Source organism: Gordionus sp. m RMFG-2023, chromosome 3 (genome assembly GCF_954871325.1).
Source record: "Gordionus sp. m RMFG-2023 chromosome 3, tfGorSpeb1-WG-v2, whole genome shotgun sequence".
In the NCBI taxonomy this organism is placed as follows: Eukaryota; Metazoa; Nematomorpha; class Gordioida; order Chordodea; family Parachordodidae; genus Gordionus; species Gordionus sp. m RMFG-2023.
In genome coordinates, this window is record NC_088777.1 from 19,966,473 (window position 1) to 19,988,189 (window position 21,717).

At 26.7% G+C, this 21,717-nt stretch overlaps 1 protein-coding gene across 2 annotated transcripts in view; it reads left to right on the forward strand.

The window, feature by feature from the left end:
• The first annotated feature begins 12,379 nt into the window (after window positions 1-12,379).
• LOC135927588 (sister chromatid cohesion protein PDS5 homolog A-like) overlaps window positions 12,380-21,717 on the forward strand; it is a 41,419-nt gene continuing 32,081 nt past the window's right edge. Inside the window, exons 1-13 of one of the 2 annotated variants that reach the window (XM_065463674.1) lie at window positions 12,380-12,544; window positions 12,587-12,784; window positions 12,827-12,913; window positions 12,956-13,053; window positions 13,645-13,771; window positions 15,830-15,965; window positions 16,420-16,595; window positions 17,182-17,297; window positions 17,697-17,886; window positions 18,890-19,084; window positions 19,624-19,793; window positions 20,855-21,048; window positions 21,538-21,618. In XM_065463674.1, the coding sequence (XP_065319746.1) occupies window positions 12,434-12,544; window positions 12,587-12,784; window positions 12,827-12,913; window positions 12,956-13,053; window positions 13,645-13,771; window positions 15,830-15,965; window positions 16,420-16,595; window positions 17,182-17,297; window positions 17,697-17,886; window positions 18,890-19,084; window positions 19,624-19,793; window positions 20,855-21,048; window positions 21,538-21,618 (1,879 nt within the window). In that variant the 5' untranslated portion in view covers window positions 12,380-12,433. The remainder of the gene's footprint in view (window positions 12,545-12,586; window positions 12,785-12,826; window positions 12,914-12,955; window positions 13,054-13,644; window positions 13,772-15,829; window positions 15,966-16,419; window positions 16,596-17,181; window positions 17,298-17,696; window positions 17,887-18,889; window positions 19,085-19,623; window positions 19,794-20,854; window positions 21,049-21,537; window positions 21,619-21,717) is intronic. The other variant, XM_065463673.1, reaches the window with a different exon arrangement.

Sequence of the window (21,717 nt, forward strand, 5' to 3'; positions counted from 1 at the left end):
TATATATAATTTATTTAATAATATATATAATTTATTTTAGCCAATTTGCGCAAACATCTTCTAACCAAACATCCTGAAGTAATCAATGATTCGCCACCTTTGCCTGATTCTATTATAGGGGCAAGAAAACTTACAACAGACGATAATTTTCATTTAAATAAATTAATACTCAAATATATCATCAATGAAAATATTTCATTTAGAACGTATGATAGTAAAAATTTTAAAGACATCTTTACATATTTAAACAAAACCTCCAAAGTTTGGTGCAGGCAAACTGCTATGAAATATTTAAACAATATATATAACGAGGCTAAAACAAATATTATGAATTCCTTCCATAATTATAAAAATAAGATGGCAATAACAACAGACATATGGACCAGCAATAATTTAATAAGTTATTGCGCCATAACGGTCCATTATATAAATGATAAATGGAATATAACTAATGCCTTATTATCAATTACGGAATTTGCCCACCCTCACACGGGTGAAGATATTAAAGAATTATTATTATCAATAATGACAGAGTACAAAATAATAGATAAAATATCATCCATTACCCATGATAATGGATCGAACATGCTTTCGGCGGGAAAGCTCATAATTCCTTTAATTCGTGAGACATATAACCAAAATTTTAACACAATTAGATGTCTTGCCCACATTATTAATTTGATTGTACAAGAAGGACTGCCAACAATCTCAACAGATTTAGAAAAAGTTGAGATGTTGGTGAAAAAAATTCATAAAAGTCCTTCCTTGATGCAGGATTTTGTTGATATTTGTAATTGCAAAATTCCATTAGATGTGTCAACTAGGTGGAATTCAAAGTATCTCATGCTTAGTAAAATTAATAAGGTATTAATATTAATATTTAATTTTTTTACTGTTTGATTTATAGAATTTAGAAACTATTGTTAAAATGGGGAAAAGATGTATCAATGAAAATTTTTACATTAATACAGATGAGAGTAGAATGTTAAAAGATATAGAGGATTTTTTATATCCTTTTTATAAAATAACGTGCGAGATAAGCACGAATACATCTACAATAGGGATGTATGCACTATATTTAGATACGATTCAAATATTACTGGTAACAAGTATTGAAACCAGTAATAATAATGTTATAGTAGAATCGTCTAGATCTATGTTGGCTAAATGCCAAAAATATATCAATATTATGGACAATTTCGAAATATATGTGTGTAGTTTTCTTGATCCACGTATCAAGAAAACATTCATACCTTTATGGATGAACAAAGAATGTTATTATGAAAAATTGATTGCTTTATATGGTAAATACCGGTGTAATATATCGCCAGAAATATCAGAAAAAGACGATAATTGTGAAATGATGTCAATAACTATCTTAAATAGTCTGAGAAGGTATATATTTAATATTCTATAACTATTTTAAATTTTCTCAAAGTTGATATATTTAATTTTAATAATTTATTTTATATTTTTAGGAAAGCCTCGTTAGTTCCAATGGTGAACGAGATCGCCGAATACCTAGCTGATCCAGTAGTCTCAGCAACGACTACAGTGTTGGATTGGTGGAGCTGTAATTCTGAGCGTTTTCCGTACCTTTGCATGATGGCTAAAGATTTTTTGTCGCAGCAAAGTACATCCGTTGAGAGCGAGCGTGTCTTCTCAAGAGGGGTGGACACCGTAACAAAGAAAAGAAATCGCATGGCCTCCGAAACACTTAAACAGTGTTTATGTTTAAATTCATGGGATATCAATATCATGAATAATAAATTTTATACATAATTTTTATATCTATATATATTGTTAAATTAAATTTTTTGTACATTAATAAATATATATAATTTAAATAAAAATATTTAAACTCTAAATGTATCAAATATTTAAGATGTTTTGAGCTTAGTATTCTTGTTTCAGGCTGTTGTTTTTTATGAATACTGTAGAATATTAGTGTTTTAATATTATTTGACTTTAAATTGATAACTAAAATAGTTTTTGATATTAAGATTTAGAATTTTGAACACTTGAGAAAAATTACACATTAAAATTGATACTGGGATTAACTTTGAACCATGTTATAAAGCGCTATACTTTTTTTCAGGCGTTAATTATTCACTATTTTATTAAGAAGAATATTATGAGAGCAATTTTTCTCATAGATTATATAAAGGTATAGATATCTATTATTGTAATTTCAGGATTAGTCAATATTTTTCTTGCTAAATAGGCTTAAAACGAGAGATTTTAAATATTAAATGCATATAAAAATTATTAAGATATATTTATAATTAATTCTAAAATCTTAATCCTTTAAATTAATATTTAGTCTACACAATCTAGTTTCCAATATAATTTAAAATGTCATCGATAGAGATTGATATAAAAGATATTGGTGCAGATAATATATACAAAGTTATTACTCTGTACAATGATATGTAATTTCCTTCATGAGATATCGCATAAAATTTATTCTCGAAAAAAAAACAAGGTATAAATATCATTGTAAGATGTGCCAAGTAAATTTTATCCTAACTAGAAACTTCAAAGAGGAAATATTTTAATATCCTTAAACTTAAAAATATAATATGAATAAAACATAGATGAGTTTATGTGATAGTTGATTTTCTGACCCAGTCTATGACAATAACATATTTAAGAATTTTTTTATAAATTAAAATTACAAGAAATATATTAGCATCTCATTTTATCACTCAAAAATTATTATGTACCTTACTACTCGTATATATAATAACATTTTTTGTCCCTTATCTATGATACTTCCTCACTGATATTTTAATTTAACATGTTTAGGATATATATTTTTAGTTATTTGCTTTAAAAAAATTGGAAAAAGTTTAAAAATAACGATTATGACAATTGTTACCTATCTATGATACATCCTCACTGAATTTTTAATTTAACATGTTTAGAATATATATTTTTAGCTATTTTCTTTAAAAAATGTTAAAAATAGCGATTATGAAAATTGTCACCTATCTATGATACATCCTCTTAAATTTTTAATTTAACATGTTTAGAATATATATTTTTAGCTATTTCCTTTCAAAAAATTTGAAAAAGTTCAAAAATAGCAATTATGACAATTGTTACCTATCTATGATACATCCTCACTGAATTTTTAATTTAACATGTTTAGAATATATAATTTTAGCTATTTCCTTTAAAAAAATTTGAAAAAGTTCAAAAATAGCGATTATGACAATTGTCACCTATCTATGATATATCATCACTGAATCTTTAATTTAACATGTTTAGAATATATATTTTTAGATATTTCCTTTAAAAAAAATTTGAAAAAGTTCAAAAATAGCGATTATGACAATTGTCACCTATCTATAATACATCATCACTGAATTTTTTATTTAACATGTTTAGAATATATATTTTTAGATATTTCCTTTAAAAAAATTTGAAAAAGTTCAAAAATAGCGATTATGACAATTGTCACCTATCTATGATATATCTTCACTGAATTTTTAATTTAACATGTTTAGAATATATATTTTTAGATATTTCCTTTAAAAAAAATTTGAAAAAGTTCAAAAATAGCGATTATGACAATTGTCACCTATATATGATACATCCTCACTGAATTTTGAATTTAACATGTTTAGAATATATATTTTTAGCTATTTCCTTTAAAAAAATTTGAAAAAATTCAAAAATAGCGATTATGACAATTGTCACCTACCTATGAAACATCATCACTGAATTTTTAATTTAACATGTTTAAAATATATAATTTTAGCTATTTCCTTTAAAAAAATTTGAAAAAGTTCAAAAATAGCGATTATGACAATTGTCACCTATCTACGATACATCATCACTGAATTTTTAATTTAACATGTTTAGAATATATATTTTTAGATATTTCCTTTAAAAAAATTTCAAAAATAGCGATTATGACAATTGTCACCTATATATGATACTTCCTCACTGAATTTTTAATTTAACATGTTTAGAATATATATTTTTAGATATTTCCTTTAAAAAAATTGAAAAAAGTTCAAAAATAACGATTATGACAATTGTCACCTACCTATGATACATCCTCACTGAATTTTTAATTTAACATGTTTAGAATATATATTTTTAGCTATTTCTTTAAAAAAATTTGAAAAAGTTCAAAAATAGCGATTATGACAATTGTCACCTATCTATGATACATCCTCACTGAATTTTTAATTTAACATGTTTAGAATATATATTTTTAGCTATTTCCTTTAAAAAAATTGAAAAAAGTTCAAAAATAACGATTATGACAATTGTCACCTACCTATGATACATCCTCACTGAATTTTTAATTTAACATGTTTAGAATATATATTTTTAGCTATTTCCTTTAAAAAAATTTGAAAAAGTTCAAAAATAGCGATTATGACAATTGTCACCTATCTATGATACATCCTCACTGAATTTTTAATTTAACATGTTTAGAATATATATTTTTAGCTATTTCCTTTAAAAAAACTCAAAAAGGCTCAAAAATGGCGATTATGACAATTGTCACTTATCTATGGTACATCTTCACTGAAATTTTGATTTAACATGTCTACAATATATATTTTTATCTATTTCATTTAAAAAAGTTCAAAAATAACCATCATAACAAATGGCTCTTTTCTATGGTGCATTTTCACTTAAAAATTTAAAAAAATAACTATGATGAATAGTTAATCCAGAGTATTATAATTTAAAGAAGCTTTAAGTAACTTTCCCGCCTATAATATTAATATATACTAAATGTTATTTGACTTTTGGTCAAAAAAAATGATCTAGATATTGGGTTAAGGGTGAAAAAAAGCAACCCTAACTTTAAGTCGACTTTAAAAAAAAAGATCCATATTTTGGGTCGGATTGAATAAAACGACCCGATGTTTGAGTCTGAGTCAGAAAAACGACCCAAACTTTGTGTTGGAGTCGAAAATACGACCCAAACTTCAAGTTTGAGTCGAAAAATACGACCCAAACTTCAAGTTTGAGTCGAAAAATACGACCCAAACTTCAAGTTTGAGTCGAAAAATATGACCCAAACTTCAAGTTTGAGTCGTAAAAAACGACCCATATTTTGGGTCGAAGTCGAAAAAAACGACCCAAATTTTTAGTCGGAGTCGAAAAAAACGACCCAAATTTTTAGTCGGAGTCGTAAAAAACGACCCATATTTTGGGTCGAGGTCGTTTTTTTTGGCTTGGACTTGGGTCGGAGTCGAAAAAAACGACCCATATTTTGGGTCGAAGTCGAAAAAAACGACCCAAACATTGAGTCGGAGTCGAATAAAACGACCCGAGCTTTGGGTCGGGGTCGCGACTCGCGGCGTTTTAACAACACTAATTATATAAAAGAGTATAAAAAAACATTTATGCATTTTTAATATATATATAAGGCTAACTTTATTTAGCGTTGTTAGTAGATTTTGTAGGGCCTCACCACGATCCCTGGATCGTTTCTTTTTTTGATTGACCTGCCATCTTTTTCTTTTATTAATGACGGATAAATCGCCACCTGTACAATCATTAAGTGAGGTTAGGACATGGCTTGTTATCTAAAATAAAAACAAAAAACATATTAATGTATTAAACTTGAAGAGGAGTCAATATTAGGTTAACCTCTCTAGAAATAGTGGGAATATCATCCATCAGAAGCTAAAATAGATGTATTCTAAAATGAAAAGTATAAGCATTTTTAGTATATATAGATGAATAACTTTATTTTGCATATGGTAGATTTTATTGGGCTTCACGTCATATGACCAAGTATAATTTTTTGCTTGAATATGAGTTGAATTAAGAATTGAATGATATTTATTTTTTGATACAGCTTTCGGCTGGAGTGTGTAGCCTGAGGTAGGGAAATAAATGGAAAGAAAATATGGAAATTAAAAGGGAAAGGAAGGTAAAGATAAAGAAAAAGAAAATTAAAAAGTGAAGAAAGGAAAGGGAAATGATGAGAAAGGGGAAGATAATAAAAGAAATTAAAAGGGAAAGAAAGGAAAAGAGAATTTCAGTATTTTTAAAATTTTAATTTTTTCCATATTATTTGAGACTGTTGTTAAAATAATGAATGTTAGTGATATCTTTAGTAGGGATACATATGTTGTCGGCATAGCATAATCAGTCTACATTTTGTATGTTATTGAAACTATTCTTTGAGTTAAAATATATATCTTTATAAAAATATTAACATAATACTAACATTTAACATTAAAAAATCCCAATATAAGTTCAAGCCTACAATATCTGGAAAAAATATCTAAGCATCCAAGATCTTAATAATTTAAAAAGATTTTCTCAAGCCCACCTCAATCCCTAATAATTTTGAAACCAAGCCCAGAGATATTAAATTTATAATTAATGAAGGGGAAATCTCTGATTTACCAATTAGTCTATGGGTAAAATATATTACTTTATAAAAATAATAACATAAGACTAACATTTAGCATTAAAAAATCCCAATATAGGTTCAAGCCTTACAATATGGAAAAAATTTCCAAGCATCCAAGATCTTAATAATTTAAAAAGATTTTATCAAACCCATTTCAATCCCTAATAATTTTTGAAAACCAAGCTAATATTAATTTTGAGAAATATTTTTTAATCCCAGTCCAACCCATAATAATTTTGAAAAAATTTTCCCAAGCCTAGAGATATTAAATTTATTGAATTAACTCAGTTATGAATTTCTATATAAAATAATAATAATTTGTAATATTTAGATAATAATGTATTACTTTGACAATTGGTTTTAATATGGCCTCCTACAGTTGCACTAATTTTGAAAAAAATCATGTGAATTGGTAATAAGGGAAACTGAGAAAGCCTGAACAAAGCAATTATTAGAGAATCATGACAAAATAACGCCTGCCCTAATATGTGAAGAGAAATTTAGTTTAATTTAGCACAATTTAATAGACTTATTCAAATATTTAAAATTCAAAACAGGGAAATGTGATTGAATAAGGCAAATTATATGAAGTAGTTGCTTGAAATTTTGTGATATTTAGTGATACTTAGTGAAAGTAAGTGTTAAAGAGTAACCCAGTTTACATTGGTCATAATGTTTTTTGAACCACATATTCAGTTTAATTTAACATAATTTAATAGACTTATTCAAATATTTAAAATTTTCAAAACAGGGAAATGTGATTGAATAAGGCAATTTATATGAAGTAGTTGCTTAAAATTTTGTGATATTTAGTGATACTTAGTGAAAGTAAGTGTTAAAGAGTAATCCAGTTTACATTGGTCATAATGTTTTTGAACCACATAAGATCAACCTGAATTCAAATTTCCTATTTTTTAATTAACACTTTCTTAATTAAATTTACACAACCCTTTAACCTAATTAAAGATTCTTATTCTTAATTTATAAAGTAGATAAAACATTTAGTATAATTAACTTAATTTAATATTCTTATTTAAATATTTAAACTTCAGAAAACAAACAGATATAAGTGAATAAGGCAATTATAAGGATTAGTTGCCTGAAAGGTTTTGTGATATTATAATGAAGAGTATGGAGTGAAAAGTGTAAGTGATATGTAAGTGTAAAAAGAGTATATATCTTTTCTTTTTTTAAAAAAGAATTAGCTTAATTTAATAATCATATTTCTTCTAATATTTAACTTATGAAATCAGTGAAAAGGAAACTTTGATTAAGTTATTATCATTATTTTAAAAGATATTCCCATTTTAAGATTTACAATATACTTGTATGATCCATAGCCTTCAGCCTGTTTCACATGAAAATCCTAGAGTGCCCTTATTTAGATAATTTTTTTAAATAACTGGCACTCATATTTTAGGAATTCAAGGAAAATGATTAACTTATTGAATCATCTTCCAATCAGTATTATTTATAAATATCTATCCATTTTTGCAAAATGAAATGTGAATATGGTTCCTGTTCTGAATCGCTAAAAGTAATAATTAAAAATAATAAAAAATATAATCTATTTAAAAATAAATTAAGACTGTTGGTAGGATCATCTGTTTGTATAAAACAAATAAATAAAATCAACAAATAAAAAAAAATAAAAAAAATACGTACCGATGACATGTCGTCACGATGACATAGTGAGGACATCGGAAAATTATCATATAGATGTCATTTATAATTTGAGATAATTCTAAATCTGTGTAAGTTTCATCACGCTTATTAAAATTAATAAGTGTATCGGCAAAGTCATTTTCAATTTCAATTTCAATATTTTTAACATCATCACATCTGGAAAGGCAATCAGGAACAACATTGTATTTACCTGCTTTATACTTTATGCTGAAGTCGTAACCCCCCAAAGTTATATTCCATTTTTTGTAACCTTAAGGACATGGTACTATTGTCCTTGAATCCCTTGGTAAAAATATGGACTAGTGGTTTATGGTCCATGATGATAGTAAAGTCCCAATCAAATATTCATCTTTTAATTGCGAACATACCAAATTGTTGCAATTAATGATATGAGAATTTGAGGAAACAGTAAAATTATTGTGACCACTGATATGAGACCTAGAGGAAATTAACTAAACACAAATAATTACGCAAAATTTTATTCTTTTATTAAAATTTTCTCACAAAAATAATAATTACAATTTCGAAAACTTTTTTATAAATTAAAAAAAATATATAATAATTTAAAATCCAAAAAATTACAATTTCGAAATCTTTTTATTAATTAAAATATAAAAAAAAAATAATAATTTCTTTATAAAAAAAAATAAATTATAATATTTCACAACACCTCACCCTATTATTTGGGATGAATTATGGGCTTAATTCCTAAATTTTCAATGGCAAGAGCCTCACGCTCAATATTGGTATAATTTATTTCATCTTGACCCAAAAGCTATAGGTTTATCTTTGATATCTTTTTCTGTGTGAAATAATATACCTCCTAATCCACATTTAGATGCATCAGTCACATTTCCGATAGGTAATTCCGGATTAAAATAAGTCAAGGCTGGCGGAAGACAATTCAACTTCTTTAAATCATTAAAACTTCTGGAATGAATTTCCATTCCAATTTTTTTTTGTTGACAATTTTGTATAAAGGATCAGCAATTTCAGCAAGGTTATTCAAAATTTTTCTATAGTAATCAGCCATACCCAGAAATGTTGATAACTCATCATCTGATTTTGGCTCTGGCATGTTAATTATTGCTTCGATTTTGTCATGGTTAGCAAGATTCCCCTTATCGTCTATATCGTGACTCAGGAACCTAACTTTGTTTTTTAAAAATAAGCTTTTGGCGAAATTAGGTGCTAAACCGTACGATAATATTCTCTCAAACACCTTTAATGGTTACTTCCAGTTATTTGTAAGTCATCAATATAAAATATAACATCTTTCATGTCACTGAATATCTCATTCATGATTTGTTGGAATATAGCAGATGAAGTTTTTAGCCCAAAAGGAAGTCTGGTAAATTGGTAGTATCTCTTATGTGTGGATATTGTCAAAAGATTTCTGCTATTTTTATCGATCGGAACTTGTAGAAATGCATTTTTGAAATCGATTTTGGTAAACTTCTTTCATCTGAAATCTTATAGTGTCTTTAAAATCAGCGCAAAGCCTGATGCTCCCATTATCTTTGTATATAGCGGTTATAGGACTCGCCCATCGCACATTTTTTACCAGCTCAATAATTTTTTCATGTATCCATTTATTCAGTTCTTCGCCCACAAGATCAATCTTTGAATTTGCTGGTATTATTTTAGGTTGGGCGTCACATCTTAAATGTAATTTGACAATTACTTTATTAATTGGTTCTGGGGTCAATTTGGATTTACAATCTTTAATTAGTTTATTATTTTCGTCTTCACAATTGTTGTCGATATTTCCTATGAATTTATTTAAAATATTTTTAAAGGCATTGATCCAGATTCTTCCTAACAACGCGTTCTTTCTTGACTCTACAGCTACCGCTAATAAATATTTAGTGATTCCTTCATAATTTACTTTGACTTGCGTTGTCCCGATGATCTTAATCAAGTTTCCATCGTAGGCTGTAAGTAGCAATCTGGATTTCTTCATTTCTCTTATGCCAATTTTTTTTTAGCCATCTCATGAGATATAATAGTAAACTTTGATCCAGTATGACTTGCATCATAGACGTAGCCAGGATTTTCCTAAGAGGGGGGGATTAAAAAATTACTGGAAGCTTCGCCCCCATTTGGGGCTGGCTTTGGCCCGCTTTTGCCCTGGCTTTGGCCGGATTACCTTAGTCTATATATACTCATAAAATATTTTTACAAGATAGGAAGTTAATTTTAATAAAAAAAATAAGACTGGAACAAATATGAAATATATTTTTATTAGTTTATATAAAATACAATAAATTTTGTATATACATTAATATAAAAGCATGGTAATAATTTATTCTGAACAAGTATAAGAAATTTATCTATAAAATGTAAGTAGACATATAGTTGATATTCCTCTATTATATAGAATTAGTTACAAAATACTAGGTAAAATTCCACTTTTACATACATATTTGACAGTTAGACTATATATTACAGTTAATATTTTAACAAATTTCACTAATCAATGCTCTTGATAATAAAATAGAAACAATTTGCATTCAATTATTTAACGCCATTTATTTAATTTAAATAAAAATGATATAAAAAATTAATTTTCATATTATTCATCCCACAATGTCTTTAAAAGATATTTTCTGATGTCCTTATCAATATTTTATACTTTTTCTGTAAAATATATAATTCGCTATATTGGTAAAAATTAATTGATTGTCATATGATAATTGATAAAATTAGATATACTGTAAATCTACGACATATTAGTTTTATAAAAAAATATCAACTTTTACATTCTTTCTAAATTATTATTTAAGATATATGCATACATTTTTGGGGGTCAGTATATATATATATAACTTGGACTTCATTTAATTCTTTATCGCAATCAAATAAACCTTTTATACAAATTATATTAATCATAATTAATCCGATAACAAATCATAATAATACAATCATAAACATCCAATATAAACATCATATCCATTCCATAATCCACAGCAATAATTCTCTAACTTTCCTCCATTTCCAAAACAATATGATGTGGATTTATTATTCTTGTCTGTCAACCCCGTGTTCGGTAGCTATTCACTTCACAATATCTCTCGCTCACCTCCTTTATCAATTCCAAAACATTCTCGAGTAGTCGCAAACCTTGTATGGTCCCAATGGCTTTAAATTTTGAACGCTTCTCGAGGTTCTAGCTATCGCTTGAGCCGTATCACTATCACTAGGGCCGATTAAGAATCCACCATTCTTACCAATAGTATCCACGTGGGCAGTCCACAAAGCGTCAAGGGTAGTGTTGTTAAACGGCTCGATTTGAGCCGATTTTTAAAAATGGCTAACTCAATATATTATTTAGTAAAACATTACGCAAGCCTGGATAAATATTTTGCTCATAGATAACACAGAAGTTTGGATATCTTTAGGCAATATTTTTTGGCTAAAATATGGAGTTAGCCGTTTACAAAAATCGGCTCAAATCGAGCCGTTTAACAACACTCATTAAAGGGTACTTGAACAAATCGTTATATCTTGAAACACCATGAGGCCCCTGTAATTACGCCAACCAATTTCATCGTGATCCCGCTACTACTCCTTATTATCATCAACTAAGTAGTCATCATAATTTGTCCCTGTCGATTGACCTCGTCTATAGACTATTCCCCTTTAACTTGAATCTTCTTGGCAACTACCCCCAAATATTTTGGGTATACAACATCGATTCTAATTATATTCGGAATAGAAGGTGGGGACTATGGTTGCTATGACAAACAAATATTTTGTTGATTTGAACAAATCAATTTTATAATCTTATGGATATATATCCCTTTATATGAGTGCTTATCAAAAGACGAGGTATGGAATCGAAATGCTGGTATTTTAGGGAAAAAAATCTGAACACTTTTTGATCTATGGATATTGGATGATACGGACCATTTTTATGGATATAAAAATTTTTATAATAATATATGCTATTATTGAAACGCGAAATTGAATCAGTTTTGAAACCACCGATTTTATATTTTCAAAAACCATTGATATTTATTTACAAAACTCTATCTATATATAATTTCTTAAAAATATAAATAATACTGATGTAGTTTTTTAAAAAGTTTTTTCTAATTATATAATTTTGGGTAAAGGCTGAATAATAAATCATTGGTTATAATATAAAGTTAAAATTCAGGCCTAAGCTTAGCAGTTTAATTACACAACAATATCCTAAAAATGGCTGTTATTAGAATTTTTAATTATGTATAGAGTTAACTTTAATTTAGTTTTATCCTTGCTAAATAAAATTAAATTTTCGATTTTTAGCGCATAAAATAACCATATGGTATATTGCGAAAATTTACACTGAGTGAGGAAAATATGCCTACTGCTTTCGATAATCATAAAGTTGATTATGATATTACATACCCACCAGGGGTTAAAGAAATATCTGAGGAGCTCTCAACAGAGGAATTAGTTAAAAGGCTTAAGGTATTTATAATGGAATGATGTAAATATTTTTATATTGATCAGATATGTTCAGGAGTATTTCAGAATTTGGGGCAGAATGATAATGTTAGTTGTTATGAGAATTTTGCACTTCATATTGCATCTGAAGAATTTATGAATCATTCAAGCAAAGAAGCTAAATTACTTGTAGCTTGTATAATAGTTGATATCTTTCGTGTATTTGCCCCAAATCCTCCATATAAGGAACCATATATGATTAAAGTACTATAATTTTATCAATAAAAAAATATGTAGATGCATTAGAACATTTTTACATTTTTGGTTGAAGAATTAAAAGGAATAAAATCCCCTACCAATGTTTATTTTAAAAGACATTTTTACTTATTAGAAGTATATAATATAATTTCATAATTTAATGAGTGATTTATACAGAATTTGGCTTGGATGAAGGCTTTTAATATATGTTTTGATATTGATGAAGGACAAGAAATTTTTTGCAAACTATTCAAACTCTTTTTCAATGTCATTAAGTAATTAATAACATTTGTTAAAATAAAAACATGATTTAATTAAATATAATATCAATAACAGCCAAACTTCTATTATTTCTTTTTATAATTAACTATATTTATAATTATCCGATATTATTTAAAGTGTTAAATTACTTTGGTAATATTTATAGAGGTCAGTTAAAGCCCAACCCATCATTTTGGCCAAACTGGACAAAAAATTAATGGGATAAGCCAGGCAAAATGCTTCTTTTAAATTCTGATATTTTGTAGAAGTGATAATCCATAAAGTATAGTGTTTTTAATTTAACCACTTCCCAATATTATAAATAGTTGTTTTTTTGATTTCAACAATATATATTTCAGTTTAGACCCTGTATTAAAAAAAATTTAAAAACTGGACTGGTGAACCTTAGTAAAAATAATGACAGGCTAAGCCAGACAAAAACTAAATTTCCAGTGGGTTGGGCCTGAATTTGCAGACCTATAATTTATACTTTGTTTTAAACAATGTTTGGAACATTGTTGAAAAACCTATAGTAAAAAAGAGATATTATTTAATATTAATTATTCTAGCATGCACATTTTTTTAAATATTATCAATAAATATAGTGAAGCACATTCCACTAAAGTTAGAAACTATATGCTTGATATCATGAGTTCGGTGTTAATAGATATCGACAATGTATCCAATGAACTACTGGAGTCTATTTTGGTATGTATCATTGAGCCATATAAGGTTATATTTTAATTTTTTATGCCTTTTTTTAATTGTCAATCATTGCCAAACTTTATTAAATATATTTAAGATTAGGGTTGCACCAATATAAATATGGAATTGGCTCTTATATTGATCCTTTGAAAAATAAATTTAATTTGCCAATCTTTTCATAAAACCTAACCAATACCAATTTTTGAATAGGATTATTGTGTAAATTAAAAAAAAAATTATTATATGTTATTTTTAGTAATGTGATAAGTAATTTTTATACTGCACAGTCATAACTGTGTTTTATATAATACTTAATAATAATATTTATATAATTTAATTAGAAAATATATCTATTTTGAGAATAAATTATTAAGCTTGTATATGTAGTACTTAATATATTATCATTTAAAATATGTTAGCAAACAAAAACAATTTAATTAAAGTACACAGTTTTAAGTTTTTAAATGTATCGGGATACCAGGCATATTCAGTAGTTTTTCTTATTGTTTCGTTACAAGACATGCTTTTTTTGACAGTAAATTAAATCAATAGCTCTAGCTCAAATATATCATTGTGGGCCTTCAAAGTTTAATGAGAGCCTTCTTTATTTTAACGAATCTCAAATTACTCAAAAATTTTTAGTTCAAAATCACAAATTGTATATCATTTTGTAGCCCTCTAAATTCTCCTTAAGAAAATACCAAAATTATTTTAGAAATTAGTGTCATTGTATTTCTGATAAAACAAAATAATTATTTTGATAAGGACCACATTTGAAAAGATGAAACTCACCAAATATGTTTATTAGCCATATATCTGAATATTTAAGTTAAACTATAATGGAGAAATTAAGAATTAAAATTTTCTATAGTTTTTTTAATTTTAATAATAAATAAATCAATTATAGAGGGCATTTGAAAAGGTGAAGCTCATCAAATATGTTTATTACTATAATATTTAAATATTTAAGTAAAAATTTAATGGAGAAATAAGAATTTAATTTTTATAATTTTAATAATAAAAAAATCAACTATAAATTCTTTAAAAATAATTATTTTTTTTTAATTGGGGTACAAAAAAATGTATTCTAGTATACATAATAATTTTATTTAAATATTAACACATTTATATTATAAAATTCATATTTATATTTTAAAAAAATTTTTATTCACAAAATTATAAAAAAAACTAAATAAAATTGGTATTTAAATATATTTAATAATAAGCATAATTGGTGAGCTTCATCGTTTCAAATATCCTCTATAATTGATATATTTATTCCTAAAATTTAAAAAAAAAATTTCATCCTTATTTTTTCCATTAAATATTTAAACATATTTTGTGAGTTTCATCGTTTGAAATGTGGTCCCTCCAACAAAACTGATGATATTTTTAAAATAATTTTATTGTTTTCTAAAGGAGATTTGAGGGTTATTAATAATTTTTGAACTTGAGATTATTAAAATCAAGATAGCGCCATTATTCGTGAAGGCCTATAATTTCTGCTCTATTTGAGCTAAAATATTAAAATTTTGATTTTTATAACATATACAATATATATAACCTTTATACTAAGTTTTATCGATTTTTAAAATGGTCTTCCGAAACACTGGGTGATTTGTCATGGAATTACCCAAAGGTAATATATGCGATTTGTTTAATTCAAGAGGTGGGACAACAAAAAACTTTTTATAGCTTTACCAAAGCCCATAGGCTTTTTACTCTATTCTGATCGCATTAGCACAAAAAAATTAATAACTACCGAAAATTTGAAAATATAGGTGCATATATAAAAAGTAATAATATTTTCAGAGGGCTCTCCAAAGTTTTCTGGCGGCTCACTCTTCTGACTATATTATAAAATTTATACAAATTTTTTCTAAGAGTGAAATTTGAGAAAAAATTATAAATGTCAAAATAAGTATCGGTTTGGTGTCAGGTCTGATTTGCAGATTGGTATTGGTCAAAGAAGTTGATCGAACATTATTTAAGATAGAAGTGTGATTTTGATATGGTATAAGGCCAAAAAAAATTTAATTTCTCAGTTTTTATTTTCATAAATATATGTATTTCAATGATAAAAAGACTCAAAGGAGAGACAGTTTTAATTTGGCAAAAGATTTGATTAAAAGAACGTACAATATACTTGAACCCTACATTCAACCTTACTTTACCACTGTCTTGTTTCCAGATAAAGAAAAAGATGGGGTTAATATAAATGGTAAGCCATTATTTTATTACAAAAAATATGTAGTTAGTCAAAATTCCATTTTTGAATATTGAAGTGATCTCAATTTATTTTCATTAAAAAAATTCTTTTAATTTCAAAGAATATTAATTTAATTTTATGGTTTTCGTTAAAAAATACACAAGTTCACAATTGCAACATTTAAGCTTGCATTATTATTATCGAGTTTAATTTCGTTCCCATTATTAGATAAGAAAATCGTATACAAGGATTTGAAATAATAGAAAGAAGTTACGAATATAAAAGGGAGATATAGCAAAAAGGGAAGGAAAGAAAGGTAGGAAAAAAAGTATCACAAAGAACAATTTAATATCAAACAAATATAGCGTTGTGAATTAACATAGAAAACTTTTAAAATAAAATGACAGTATGAATAACAAATAATTTAATTGTTTTTAAAGCAACACCTTTAAAAAAATATATGTAGAGTTAAACCATTCCAGTGGCGATGAAGAAGAACAAGATAAAAAGAAATCGAAAGATATAAATAATAGTAACACTAAATATCGCGAAATCAAAGTATACGATTTTATACACGAGCTCTATATATTGGCGCCTGGCTTATTGACTCAAGTTTTACCCTTGCTGGATTTCAAACTCAAGGTGGACTTTAAAAATTGTAGTAGAAAAGAAAGATTTGACTTTTTTTATTTAAAAAAATAACTGATTATATAAATATAGATATACAATGAAACCCCTAAAGGTAACAATGTTTACCTCTTTAGTGGTACCTCATCCTTTCCAAAATCATATTAAAAATGAATATCAAAATATAATGGTGCGGATATTAATTAATTTTTACATATGAATAGTATTTTTACCTTGATTTTTTTAATCTTTATTTAAACTCATTTTATAATTGTGAAAATCAGGCAAAAAAAGTTATATACTCATTATAAGTAGTGATTATTAATCTGCACATTGAAATTAAAAATGATTCTAAAAAAGTACTTTATCAAAACAAGCATTAAAAAATCAAAAAAACTGCCAATAACAGAATCGATGATATCGGCATTTTCTAAAATATTAAATATTTCAAAATCGGTAAAAAAAAAAGGAATCATGTATTTCTATTTTAAGTTGATGGAGATCTTTACTTAATTACGCACGCCATTTTATAGCGGTAATCTTAATCAAGGCTATTTACCCGTGTGGCTGATTTTATATCTTCCTCTACTTTTTATTTCAGAGCGACAAAAGCGAAGAAAGACTCAACGCAACCAAGGCTTTAGGTAGGATGTTTTCTGAAAAGGATTCTAATTTAGCCTCAGAAAATCCAGCGTTATGGAAAAGTTTTTTGGGAAGGTATGTTTTTTCCTTTTTTTAATGATCAGTGTTTAAAATAAATTTTCCGTGTATCTCACAAATTACAATAATAAATTCATTTCCGATTATTTATTTTAGAGATTACAGATTTTTTTGATATAGAATTAGATCCCATCATTGGTTTTAAATAGAATATTTTGTATTGACAGCTATTTTTAATTTGGCCTGTGATATATAAAATGGCGAATAAAAAATTGACACTTAATATTTGATATAAAAAATTTTAAAATAGACATTTACCCAATAATTTTATGGTAATCTACAAAATATCACTTTCATCTTAATATAAAGTTTTTGTCCTTTCCCAATCCCGGGATATTTAATATCGAAATCGATTACTGAAAATATTTGATAAATTACATATTTTATTCCTATCAGGTTTAACGATATAGATACCTCGATTCGTTTGATATGTGTTTGTTACGTTTCCCATTTACTCATGAATCATAAAGACTTACTTGTCTCGTCATCGCTGATTAGCGATTCTACCAACGAGTTCGTAGATAAGCTATCGGCCAGAGCCTTAGATCCAGACGAAGCAGTTCGTCTTCAACTTGTGCTTGCCTTGGTTTTTAATAAATCCTGTAAAATCTGTTTCATTTTGAGCCTTCTGATTATCTCACGTTGTGCCAATTTTTCGAAATGATTTCCTTTCACATGTTAATTAAATAATTTATCAATTTCATGATATGAGATTATGAAGAGCTCAATTTAATCAAATTTTACCGGTCATTCATAACCTTATTTTTTTTTAAATTTGTTTTGCATTTTGAAGAAAAAGGAAAAAGATGGAAGGCAAATTTTTTCTCTGTTTTATTTCTTGTGTCTTGACTAGAGGCGTCAAACTTCTAATTCATTTTGAAGATTTTTTTAAAATTTCTTAATTAAAAACTGCTTATTTCTATATCAGGTTATTCTTTTAATTACTAGTTTAAACGGATCTTATTATAATTCTTATCTGCTCTTATTTATTTTATAGTTTTATACCTTAAGCTTTAATAGTGTTTTCTGGTTCGATTTATTTTTCATACTTTCTCTTTAGAGATTTTGAACTAGCACACCCTATTCTTGTTTCTTTTAAATGTTTGGTGGCATTGTTATTTTTCGTATTTTTTTCTCTTACTTTTTAAGCTGTTTAGTCGAAGCTATGTAGCTAGCTTTATAGTAATAAGTCGAAGGACACATCCTAACTGTTGCTAATTTAAAAAATTATTAAGAAATTTTAATTAATAACATACACAACAATGACACAATGTCCTTTTGAGATTAGAATTATAAAGATCTATTAAAACCCATAATTAAGAGAATAACTTTTGAGATAGAAATGATTTTTAATACTTAAAACTTTCATTCATTTTAACATTAACTTTATTAAGTCTAAATTTTAAAAAAATTCTTAAATTGTAGTGCTTCTTTTGTCTACTTGTCTATGATTTCTTCTCATACACAGTACTTATGAAATTTAGATAAGTTTATCACTTAATAACGGTAATTCTTTTTATCATGATAAATTCTTAATCTTTGAAGCAATTATTAACTAAGCAATCAACCAAATAAAAAATATTACACAGGTTGAAGCCTCTTTAGCCAGCCACGGAGTGTCATCTAAACTTACCAATCAGATTGACGGAAAATCTCCCAATCATACCCCTTGGAATAGCTTGTTTTTATATGACGACATTAGTGACAAAACACATAATAAAGATGGTGGACTAGAGAAAGAAAAGCTAATTGATATATTGAGGAGTAGAACACTGGATAAAAAAGTAATATGGATGGCAGGTTAGGAAACTTGATGAGAAATAAGGAAAGAATATAAAGAAAAAAAAAGAGAGAGAAAGTTGATTGCAACTTTCTATAATTATATTGAATATATCATCTAAGTTATTTATATGAAAATAAAATGAGAAAATGTTTTGTAGCTAGGTTAAGCCAAAATAATTAAAATAACAAGTACAAGTATCATTAAAAGAAATTCTTTTATATGTCAACTATCTCGATACCTATATTTAATAGGTTTGGCAATTTGACTATCATTTATTTCTCTAATCTCCTAGTCTAGCCAACATCAGGTCTTAACCTGCTCCTAGTTTAGGTAAATTATATTTTTCTAGGGGGTTTTTTTCATGTTTTTACAATATTGATATCTAACAGATTATTTTTTTTTTTGATTAAAATTTTTTCTTGTTTATCAAAGATTATTGATCAGTTTTTGATTCACTAATTTTATATTTATACAATCATAAAATGTTGATCATTTAATAAAAAATATTTTGCTAGCTTTAATTCACAATTTTTTTTAAAGTTTCGTATAAGAAAAGAAGCTACCATGGGCCTTGGTAATATATACAAAGCAGCTTATGCCATATCGAGCAACAGCACTCACTGCAATGCGACTGAGTCTGAACGCAGAAAATTATATTGGATCCGGGACCAATGCATGCACTCGTACTATCAAAACACCATAGACGATCAGTAAATATATTGTCTAGCTGGTTTTATTATTTATATAAAATATTTTACTTGTGTACACCTATCAATTAGTTTAAAAAGATCATGGTTACATGGGGTTTTATTTATATTATAACACGATAACTTTGATTGTCAATATAAAAGCTGATTACGTTAACTAGGGGATTTCAAAGGCTGATTTTATTCAAACGAAACACTTTTAGAGAAAAAGCTTCCCACTTTTGAGCGAAATCTGTTTGTCTGCACTGATTTATCAATTTTATATTTTTCCTGGTTTAATCATTTCTTTTTTAAGTAAAATCTTATCGCCTTACAAACTACCATATTTATCACTTATATAAGGTTATCGATTTTTAAATTAACCGCTCTCCCTCCCCACTCTCACTTTTTAAACTTGATTTTATTCACTCTAAAAAAAAATAGATTTCCCTCATATATTTACTATAATATAAAGTTATATAACGCTCTAATATTAATTATTTTGTGTTTTATGATAAAAATATTTAACGTTGTTTTATATTCACTGTTTCAATTTTGTACTATGGGTAAACCATCTAGCCCTAACCCTAATTATCTTTGCCATATACCGACTTAAGTTAATTTATCTTGTGCTAAGCTAACATTATCCCCTTGAATCATACTTCTTAGCTTTTTAGGTTCCTATATTTATAGAGTGTTGCAAGTCCCGATCAAAGGCTGGACCGTAAATTTAAAAAAACTTGGACCATGCCTAAAAATTTTTTTTCAACAAAACTCGGGACGAGCCAATTTAAAAATAAATAAATTTAGGAAAATAATATAATAAAGCTATATTTATTTACTGTTCATTATTTTTATGCTCCCTTTGAAACAATTAATAAAATACAACCAAAATAATTCAAAATAATAAATTTTTTGAAAATTCCGGGCTAGGTTTGAAAATGATCAAAAATAAAAATTCGGGTTGAGAAATTTTTTCGGGTCAGACTTGTAAATGAAAAATAAAATCGTATTCATGCCGGGTTTAAAATTTACGCCTCTGTAGTGTATGATTTATATTGTAAATACTTTTATTATTACTTCAGGATCTTAGTGGAAAGGGTTTTCAACACTTGCCTGGTTCCCTTCAACCTGACCCCTCACAAGAGAATGTACCGGCTCTTGCACCTTTTTGTTAACATAGACGAGCACAGTGTCAAAGCCTGGACCGAAATGTGGAAAAAACAATTCGTTATTCGAACTCTTACAGTTCAATACATCGATTCATTAGATAATTTGGGTTTTGAGAATTTTTTCTAATTTTTATAATCATATAATTACTCCAATGTATCAAGTGAATTAGGAATATTATTTATGGAAGAGAGTATAAAAGTGAAACAAATAGAAAAAGGGAAGAAAATGCATCATAAGAAATGAGGTTAGAATCAAGTCACCCGAATTAAATCTAAGCATACCTAAAATATTTTCTAATTTAGCTCATCGATTTTTAAGTGACACCTTAATATATTTTTTGATTTATTAGTAAACTTAAATGGTGAAAGATAGAGACGCCACCAAATTAAATTAAAGAATATAAGGAAGGTGGAAATGAAAAGAACCAGAGTTACAGATTGAAAAATAACAATTATTGGTATGAATTATTTGAATCAGTATAATATTTTTCATGAGTCTTCTTGGGGTTCATGCTGAAAATTAATCAAGCGATCTTCTTCAATTACATTTAAAAAATGGAATAAACAATATACCTTATATTTATTTACGATCACAGATAAAAAGAATCGTAAGTTAAACTCGAAGGCAAACACCACAACAACCGATGCTAGTTTAAATAAGCTGTTTCAAATATCGAGTTGGTTAAAAAATATTTTTCACATAATATACTTTCTTTTTGGTTCACTATATGAAAGAAGGGAAAAAAGAAAGCCATATATAAATTGTATCCTAAATG